General features: G+C 32.0%; 1 protein-coding gene across 1 annotated transcript; it reads right to left on the reverse strand.

Annotated features, from left to right (window-relative positions):
• Positions 1–1,573: 1,573 nt before the first annotated feature.
• Positions 1,574–8,810, reverse strand: LOC113381001. The gene is made up of 4 exons (XM_026620006.1): positions 8,730–8,810; positions 5,219–5,550; positions 3,046–3,267; positions 1,574–1,727 (listed from the first exon to the last, which is right to left on the reverse strand). Exons 1-4 carry the CDS (start codon positions 8,808–8,810, stop codon positions 1,574–1,576), a joined length of 789 nt encoding a protein of 262 aa, XP_026475791.1.
• Between the last annotated feature and the right edge of the window lie 2,202 nt (positions 8,811–11,012).

Here is an 11,012-nt window from a genome sequence, read left to right on the forward strand (position 1 = left end):
TATAGGGTGGTCCTTAATATCAATATTTTCGAATTTCCTTGCTCTCAATGGCTCAAATGGTTCAAATTGATAAAAAAACATTTCTCTGAAAGTTTTAGCTCTTAATATTAACTTCAGATAGTGCGCAATTCAAAATAATAATAACTTATATCTTTTCGTATTCAATTATATTGTATTGGAATGAATATAGGGCAATGTTCGTTTATGTCTACAAAACTATATCTTATGAACCATGCACTCATTATCTCATAGCTATGCACTAGACATGAGTTCTAAAGTTAAACAATCGATAGAACATACTCATAGCCACTAGTAAAGATGCAAACTTGTGCCTCAAGTGGAACGATTATAAGCATCAGGACTAATTAAGGATCTGGAACTAATCGGTTGATAAGACTGAAATAAAACATCTTTCTTTTATGTATCACTGAAATATAACACCGGGCCCGCGGAAAAAGTTCAAAAATTTCAGGCGCATTACCGTCCGTCTCAACATAAAAGTTATTAAAATGTTATATTAGGTTGTCAAATATCTCCCTTCCGCTTTTTTGCTCTTGGTTTATAATACAAAAGGCGGAAGGGAGATATTGACAACCTAATATTTAACTCATTAGCCTTAACTTATTCATCCCGTAAATAGCAGTCTGATTCATTACATTATGATTAATAACAAAGCAATATTTGTCCCGGATTAAAAAAAAACCGATAGTCCGGAGTTTTCTAAAAGTATAGGTTTAAATGGAATCTTCGCAATGACTTGATGATAAAATTACAACTACCCATCAAATATTTAAAAATGATATATAAAATGAGTATATTTGTATTAAACAGTACGTTAGGAATGAGAAAATTAGCGAATGAAAATTTTCAAAAGCAAGTTAAAATAGCTTCTCAAATTTGTAATTTTGAACTTTTACTTTCAATTTTACGACAATTAGCACTAATTGAAACGAATTTTTTGATTGCCTGGCAAAAGTAGTTATGCAGAAAATTGAACAAAATTTTAAACAAGGCTTAAATATCATGATTTTTTATTATCCTCAAATAGTCTTTAGTATTTTAAATCGTATTCAAGTTTTTTAGCATAAAAACCCCTTCCTCGTACGTGCGTCCCGCACTTCCATAACTATAGGTTGCCACCCGGTTTAGGGGCCGTTCAAGTATTACGTAAGTACTATAGGGGGGCGGGGGGGTTGTTGATTTGCTTATTTTGAGTTGACAGGGGCAGGGGAGTCTGGATGATGATTACGTCATAGGTAGTATTTTGTTTTTTCTACATTAATTGCAAAATGTTTACGTAAGCGTGGGGGAGGGGGTAAGAGCTTTGCTTACCTTTTCTGACAAGGGGATGGTGGGGGGGGGTAAATAATTGTAATAAATCTGCTTACGTAATACTTGAACGATCCCTTATATGTTAAAATAAAATAAAAGTTACAGTATATTAAAGGATTGAAAACACATATATTATAAGTAAATCATACAACCTGATAGTTGCGCATATCCTTTTCGTTGGCAAGCAAACTCGATTTTTTAACAACCCTTCTGTATGCCTTGCTCTTGTCTTCACCAGTATTCATGACTCTCGATTTGCGAACGAAGACTTTGGATGTTGGCATGGTACGTGGTGCAACTGTAGTAGTGGGAACCAGGGAGGCATTTCACGTTCCAGTGTCGCGTAGTCCATGTTGGATGGCACGCGTTTCCGACCGTGCACGGCTGGGTTGTGTCTAATAAACAAATAAAAGTATTAAATAGTTTCGATATTTTCCGACATGAAGCCGAAGATTTATACCGCCATGCGTGATATTTGCTATATAATTTGTGATTAGGAAAAAATTGCGTTATTTTAAATTATTTGTAATACCAAATTATTATAAGTAAATTATAAGAAAAACGTAAAGATTTTTATTAATAAAAGTATTGAGAACAAAATTTCAAGGATATTTATGAATAACATAATACACTATTTTTATTACAAAATAGTAATTATGAAAGTTATTGTCCTTTTAGTTGTGCAGAGATAATTTATTCATTTGTGTATTGCATGATTAAAAGTTATATAGAAATATTTGTTGCTTTAATGGGTACAACTAGTGTAACCGCCTAAAAAATGGTGATTTTTGGGTTTTTATATTAAAAAAACTACTTTATCAATCATTTCAAAATTTCAGGAATATATTTATACACGTTTTAAGAATACATAGTAAATATTTTTTAAGTTATCGTCGATCTCCAACGGCGCGACAAAAAAAAGGCCCTTAACTGCTGCAGTGATTCCAGCCTTCTACGTGGATGAAATAAAAAAAAATTCTCGTTAAACTAGATAATATTGTCTGTAAAATGAACTACGATGAAAAAAAATAAATCAAAAATTGACAAAATGGCGGCGTTTTTTAAAAAATAGTCGAATTTTACGCAAAATTTTGGTCGTTTTTCGACTGCCAAAATTCGATTTTTGATCCGATCAAAAAATCGATAGTTCATTTTAAGAAGAACTATATAAAAACATGTAAAAAAAAATTGATAGTGATCGGATCATTAGTTTTTGAGTAATTGCAGCAAATTCGGAAAATGTCGTTTCGAGAAAAACGCGTTTAAAGATAAAATGATCGTTGTACTATATACTTTTTAAATGGCTGTAACTCAAAAACTATTTGAGATATCGATTTGAAATTTTTATATATTATTTTTAAAGGTGTAATCTACCGAAATATGAAAAAAAACAAAAATCGATTTTTTCGAAATTTCACACTAGTTGTGCCCCTTAAATGCAATTGCCCTGTTCTAGACATATTCAGGATGCATCAAATTAAACGTGAGACTAACAGCAATTTCGACTCGAATATGTGCATATAATGCACATATATCATATATATGATGTTATATGTTAATATATGATGCTATTGAAGAATTAGTATTATTAGATTGTTTAATAAAAAAATATTTTATCCATACTTGCAGGCCTAATGTTCAATGAAAACTAATTATTTTTAGATTGCACGTTTTTATAACTAAGTCAAGCAATTGTTATTTCCCGAATGGTACCTAAATTCATCATCTTTGTTCCACCCGCGCCCCTGCAGCATAGGTCCTTCATGTCGCGCGTACTTAACAAGCGATTCGTGCAGTCTGTAAGCACTCTCATCGCCATCAGTTTGATTTCTGCGGTGGGCGTAAGATTCCGCTAAGATCGGCACACCTTGTCTTGTGGCACCAGCTATTTCGCGTTTATCGCGGTTGCCTTTATCTGCTTCTTTTGCACGCCGTCTGTAAAGCATGGCAGTTTAAGCATAATGAGGCCCATACATAGTGGAATTTTCAAGGGTTGCTATTTGCATTTTTATTCATCAAAATCTATAGTTTCAAAATTTTCCATAAAAATTACCATTGGCAACTGATTTTTCGTCAGACCATTTTTCAATATATTTCAATGTTCACTAAGCTTTAGAATAGGAATTCCAATTTTATTTATATTTAACCCTTTTGCTACGATAGTGTTGTCCACAGGAGTGTCGTTGCTGATACGGATCAGCGTGTCCATTAGTAGCGCTATTGAACAGACCACAACGATATATTTAAAGATACTTCTCTTATTATCAATAAACATGTGTTGGAAAATTAAAAATTAGGCTACTAATAAACTAAAAATTACAATAAATGACTAGAATTCTGAATACTTTAACTTATAGTGATAAATCTTGAAGCAAAGGCAAACATAACATGTAGTCCATGAACGACACCTGTACACACAGCACGTCGTACGGATGTGGTCCATGGACGGCACGTGTAGAAAAAGGGTTAAATATTTAAAATATTTGTCCTATATTTGCTTAGGGTTATTCTTGCCTAATTTTGAATGAAGATCCGCCAAGCACTAGTATAAGTCAGTATTTGCCTTGTCTATTGAGTATATTACATAATTACTATTGGTATTAAATTAAATTAATAGTTTATTATTTATAATTTTCATTAACCCTCCGTCGGTCGGCGTGGTCTGGCCAGACTTTTTTCGACTTCAATTAAAAAAAAAATACTTCTAGTAATCCTATCGACTTGAAATTTTTTGACTTTTCCTAAATTTTCGTTAGCTGTCGATCATTGAAAAAATCAGGACGAAAAAATGTACAAAAGGATAATTATAAGCATATTAACTTTTTTATACTTGAACGGTCGGAAAGGTCTGTCCAGATCACCCATACATTTTGTATGAAATATACGCTTTTTGATATATGTAAACCAGTATTTTGTCTTTTTTCATGGTATTTTCTATTCAAACTGCGTTGTATACTTGTTTATCTATGGTTGTATATATTTTTTGCTATGTGTTGTAACATGAATGTTAGTATTTTTATGACGAAAACCTACCAAACTTATTGGTAATCGCAAACACTGAAAATCGGATGATAGTAATACACACATTATCAACAATTTTTCTACCCGTACTGCGTTCGAAATTTTTTTTGGCAAACCTGTAGTGAAATTATATTTTCACTTTCAGTTTTACAGCTCATTTCAAAGGCGATGCACCTCATTTCGTTTTCATTTGAATTTCACATTCATTGCAAAGGCGCCGAAAAAAAAATATTGTTTTTCATTGATATAAAACAGAAAAATTAACAAAAAAAGCAACGATTTTTTTATATTTTTTGATTTTTTTATATAATATAATATGTAATATTTTTATTATAAGCAAGCTCAACACATGCAAAAGACGGTAAGAAAAAGAAAAAATCAAAACTATAAATATTTAATACTAATAATTGTTAATATATAAGACACCAAAAACTCATTTATCCCATATAATGCATGTAAAATGAATGGTGGTCCAGCCAGACCTTTCCGACCGTTCGAAGGTGAAAAAATATCCGACCGACGAATGGTTAATGTTAACGTATTTTTTATAAATTTTCCGCCCTATTGCGTCTAATGTCATTTTGTGGTTGATGAGCAAATGCATTTCATCTGCTTACACTTGATAGATCTCCATGTTTTACAAATATTTGAATTCGGTTTATAGTAAAACGAAAACCTAGAAACGGATCATTTGACGGGAGAGATTGAATTATTATAATTAATATATTGTAATTGTGTAATATTCTTTCTTTTACAAAGTTTTCGTTTGTGAAAACGCTACAGAGATATCTCTGCACTAGTATTGATATGTGAAACGTGATCACGTCATTCTCCCTACCCTCGAATAAAAGATAAGAGCCCTTACCTGTACTCGCCAACGTCCAATAGTTCTTCGGGTGCCTCGTTGAAACTTCTCTTGTCATCTAGTGGCGACGCCGGCAACTCGTCGAGGCTCGTCTTTTCCGCGTGAGGGGTCAATATGTCATGCCTCAGATTCGCATCACTGCCGGATAGCGGTTCCGCGCTATCGTACGAGATGTCGTAGTCGTCGTCTCCACTTGCGGCGAGTTCTTCGTCACCTTCTTCGTCATCGTCCTCATCATCCTCGTCCAGATCCCCGTCCAAATCGTCCAGGCCAAGGTGGTGCGCGCCTGGGTATGATTCGCCCCGGTGGCCATTGTGGGTTTCGGCGTATATCTGAGAATAAAATATTTTAAGTTTTAATAGGAATCAATAATTTATTTGCTTTCGTAAAATTAGGTTGTCAAATATCTCCCTTCCGCCTTTTTGTATTATAAACCAAGAGCAAAAAAGCGGAAGGGAGATATTTGACAACCTATATCAATTCAATTGACGCTTTTTTGCATCTTAAATAATTATTAGCAAATAATTATTTGAATATCAGTGCATTCACCCAACGACTAATATTCACTAACAGCTAATATGTATATGGCTAATATGTATATGGTAATTATATTTTATATAAACATCTTAAATTTGGTATACTTTCTGCATTAAATTCTTCACCCCTTGCATATACCTATAGATTTTGCGCGATTAAAAATATGTTTATTTTCAAATTGACGAGTTAAATAATAATTTAAGTTAGATATTACCAGGAGCGTAGTGTGCATTGGCGGGGCCCCGTATCAAAATTTTTTTGTGGGCCCCCTCGGGTATGCCAGAATTTTCCCACAAAAATCTTCACTTATCATCAATATTCATCCGAAATTTCTACATACAATTCAAATTCAATACATATACACATTTATTAAATCATTTATAGCTTATGATGGTTATTGTGTTTGATAAATTTTCTGTTTCTATAAACAATAATGATCTAATGCTATTCCTGTATCGTCGAAGTATTTAACTTCTCGAAGGAAAAGTTAATATTTTTGCCAGAAAATAGTTTTTTACAACGACAGGCCGAGCCGATTCCTTGAAATTAGGAGAAGAGTCGTCCTCATTTCAAAATCATAAACCAACCGTTTGGAATATATCGCTCGAATAGTTTTTTAGCAATTAAGTAGTTGTTGAAATTAAATTGACGATTTTGATAAATCTTTACATGATCCTTACTATCATAGATACTAAAATATTATGAGCTTGTGATAAGACATTAATTTTAAAAATTCATAAAAATTTGGAATAAATCTGAATTCTTATTAATTGGGTTGACTATTCACACATATCGGGATGTACAGAGTTTCCTAAGGCTTACACCTGATTAGCTAATTTTTTATCAGTTTTATATTTGAAAACATTTTTCAGCCTCTTTGCGGTTGCAACTGGGTAAGTATGCAAAAATTACTTCGGGAAAATTGTATGCAAAACTATTGAATTCTGTCAGCTATATAAATAAATATTTAATTTCATATTTTAGAAATATTTTTAGTGAGTTTACAATTGGTTATAAAAATTAACAGAGATTATCTTACTGTATTTAGACGAAAGTTTCATGGAGACAGGTGTTTTTCTAAATGACTTTTCATGATTATTTTGACTTTTGTTATTTGTGAAATAAAATAAAAATTCGTAAGATTCTACTAACTTTTGCGCATGTTTGGAGTCCCCGTGCCCCGTGGCAGAAAAACTAAAACACTTTGAAATAATATAATAATTTTACATTTCTCGCGTCCTTCTTTAATGACATTAATTTTGATTGAACAAAGTTTTCGCGATTAATTAACTTTTTGGTGAAACACCTTTTATATTATTTTCTATTGCTTACGAACGTTGGGGGCTCCCGCTGGCTCGGGGGCCCCGTATTTTTGATACGGCTGATACGGCGGTAGTTACGCCCCTGGATATTACTATTAAATTTTCATTCTTTATTATTGTGTGTGTTAACTCCAACGTCGTATGCCAAAAAGGGCATTTTATTATTATAATTTGTGAAAGAAAGAATAATTGCGATTGTGGTAATCTGAAGTTAAACCTGATAATAAATAAATAGTGGATAGTACTGCCCAAGGGTAGGTACGTGAGCCGCGTTAAACTCCAACTTGATTCAGGAAAGAATAGTGTGAGAGATTTCCTATTGCCATTTCACACCGCAGAACTCGAAGGCCCACTTCATTTTCATTTGAATTTGGAAATAAATTTCTCATTTGTATTTTCAAGTGAAAATACATATCGCTATTACTACACGGTATCAAGTTGTTCAGAGCGGGGTTTGAGCTCACGACCCCGACAACACGAGTCCGTGAGCTTTTAACCATTACACCATAGAACACTAAAAAATCTGGTAATATTATATTAAGTTTCTTTTTCAACACGCTACTGTAAGCTATCTTTATTTGGCAAACCTAAACTCACGCCAATAATATACCGTTAATAAATAATTTATGTAATTGAGATTTGTCCCTTACTGTTATTATGAGACCAATTTAATTTATTTGATCAAATCCAAAGCACATGCATGAATATTGTTTAAAATGTATTGTCTCATCAGTCATTAAGAAATATTTGGTTATGTATCAAACAAATATGCGTAAATAATCCGTAAACATTCCGTACGTTGCCTTTCTGGTTTCGCTATAAAACGTTTTATCGTCAAAACGAAAAACAGAATTATTACTGTTTCTGATGGTTTGTTGATGAGTTTTTTTTGAAAGAAGAGAAAAAAACAAGCTCGGCGTCCGCGCGTTGAATGGGTGTTTCTTCTCACGAATTTGCTCGATGAACTTTAAATGATTGAACAATTTGCGTGCACGTCACAATCATTCCTCGTGGGTGACGTGCCGTACAGCTGATCACTATTAATTTATTGCCATTGTTATCTCGGCAAATAATCACCAATCGCTTAGCACGCGACAACATAATCATAACATGTAAGCATGATACACAGGAAAATAATGCAGCAGTATTTATAAAACGTAATTAAACCCAATTATTTTACGAATGATTTACTATATCCGTAACCAGTAAAACTTTTTTTAGCTAAACGGTCTGAAACTTCTCGTCTTGCGTTTATGATGAATATATGTATGTCTAACTTTAAGAACATAAATATAAGTTACATACAATAATTGTTAAATAATAACTACATCTAAAGTTGAAAACATATCAATTCGCGATTGGTAAAAAGTTGAAGCCACACAAAATCAATTAATTATTCGCAATTGTTATGAATGTATATATATATATATATATATATATATATATATATGAGGGCGGGTCGATTTGTATGGGTAAAAAGTCACATAGACACATGATTTTCGTATACTAGGGATCAAAATAAGATACTTTCCCGAAGAAACAATATCTCTAAAATGAATTCTGATGTTCCATGCATTAACCCAAAGATTGGATAAAAAATCCTGTTTTGGCTCATTTAAAGCGCCTCAATAATGTCCAAATTAATGATTGACCCCCAGTAACTTTGAAAGGTCGACCAACCCATGCCCATGGTTCACTCCCTGGGACCTCCCTTTAGAAGGTGGTCCCTTCATTTTGGGTACTTCAACATGGTATAAAATTTATTTATTCATAAGATATGTAAAACTCGTAAACTATTGTTTGAAGTCTTTTTTAGTTTCAAGTCGGCACGGCTCTCTAATATCGTCGCCGAAACAGCCTCTAGCTAGCATAGAAGCGCAGAGACAAAATGTATTGGAAAATTGAAACAAAGAAGAATTTTAATATTTTTTTGTAAAAATGTTTTTTGTGTGTGTTTGAATTAATATCTAAAACAATTGTTTAAAAAAAATATTTTTTGCTGAGTAAAATACCAAAAACCATGATTTTTTGCAATATTTGTATGAGAGACCTCTAAAGGGAAGTCCCAGAGGGTGAACCATAGGTCTGGGTGGATCGGCCTTCCAAAGTTAGTTGGGGTTTGTTATACATTTGGACGCGACTGCAGCACTCTAAATGGATTAAAACGGAATTTTTCAAAATATAATCCCTATCTTTTGGTCAATGGACGGGACATCAGAATTCATTTCAGAGGTATGGTTTCTTCAGCAAAGTATCTTATTTTGATTCCTATTATCCGAAAATTATATGTGCCTAAGCGACTTTTAAATCGACCCGCCCTAATATATATATAAATATATATATATATATATATATATATATATATATATCGGCTTTCCCATAGATTAGTGGTTAGAGCTATAGGAATCAGAAGTCCCAGAGACGATACCCTCCTCGGTCACCTTGATGTCAAACACTTGTGTCATCGATTTTTACTTAAAAAAATAGACAGCAATATGTTTCCAAGTGAAAATAGCACTTATTTCGCATTACCGTTTCAATAAAAAAATCATCATTACTACAGAAATTTCAATAATTGCAAAGATAGTACAAATGGTCGGCTAGCCATCTATGAAGCCTACGTATAATTATATATAGTTAAATCAAAACATATAAACCTTATCAATAATATTTAAATATTATATTGAGAATTACATTGTTTCTATTTATATTCATAATAAGCAATAAATGTACATAATACCAACACGTATGTTAATACAAAGTCGTATATCACAATTTAAAAGTTACGCTTATAGTCTTTTGTAAACAATTTAATAAGTAAGTTAATATCAAAACCTTGTAGGATATTTACGGATCAGTTTCTATTCTAGATTGATTGTTTACGATTGACAATGTATTAAGCAATTGAATAGGTTTTATGGTACAAAGCAATTGACGTTTATATTATAAGCAGTAAATATTTTTTTATTTAAAATATCTTGTAATAAATTTGTAATTGATAGTTAAATATTTTATATTACTTTACATAGTCATTGTACAAACCTAGTATCAGGATATAATACAGAATTAAAAGAATTTAATATGACCGATCATCTATTGTCACCACTTGCATATGATCGTTGGTGCATGGAAAAACAAAATCGCATTCATATTATGATGTTTCACATTTTAATCTATGCATATGAATTAAAGTTCCAATTTAGTACAATTGAGAAAAGTCCATTAAAAATTTCGCAATAAACTGAAGTGGTACATGGTGTATACATGGTTTGTAAATATTTAATAATACTTAATATAATATTATATATATATATATATATATATATATATATATATGATTCATGTAAAATAAATAGTGTGCGTGTATGTGTATGTATATAAGAAAAGTTATCAATCATTGATATTACGAAGTATAGAGAAGATGCTTTTGTATAGAAATATTTCACAGAAAAAAGACCGCGTCATCTTCTGAATCCAAAAGGTTAAGTAATTCGAAATTAATCTTCATTAATTGAACATGTTCAAAAAGTATTACAATTTAATAATACGATTAATAACCTATGATTTGAATATTATTGTGTTTAACATATTTTTTTTATTGTGTTATATTGAGCGTTTTTTATCGGCAAGGTTAATTGTGTTCGGTGTCAAAATGATTCATGTCAGGCAGACATGTTATAAGTATTTCGATAGTTCTTGTTATGTTTTCTTTGTTGCTCTTTTACTGTGACATGTGTTCTGACATCAATTTAGTAATAGTAATAACATGATAGTATATTTGTAATTTTCTGCGGTGGTTCCGTGCAATAATAGATCAAATGGAATCGTTTAGAGTAAAATGTGCGCCATTTTAATCGATGAAATAATTGATCACCATTTGGTATCCCGCACGTTTAATTATTAGATTATATAAGTTTTTTATAAAATGTATTTGT

This window comes from Ctenocephalides felis, unplaced genomic scaffold, assembly GCF_003426905.1.
Source record: "Ctenocephalides felis isolate EL2017-DRISC unplaced genomic scaffold, ASM342690v1 CF-g0.4_SCAFFOLD_02521, whole genome shotgun sequence".
Lineage (NCBI taxonomy): Eukaryota > Metazoa > Arthropoda > Insecta > Siphonaptera > Pulicidae > Ctenocephalides > Ctenocephalides felis.

Excerpts from the sequence above, each read along its gene's own strand:
- LOC113381001 (XM_026620006.1), bottom strand. The coding sequence starts at position 8,810 with ATGAAGGGACCACCTTCTAAAGGGAGGTCCCAGGGAGTGAACCATGGG. Across the intron at positions 3,268-5,218 it reads TTGGACGTTGGCGAGTACAG|ACGGCGTGCAAAAGAAGCAG; the intron begins GTAAGGGCTCTT and ends CATGCTTTACAG. Across the intron at positions 1,728-3,045 it reads AACAAAGATGATGAATTTAG|ACACAACCCAGCCGTGCACG; the intron begins GTACCATTCGGG and ends TTTGTTTATTAG.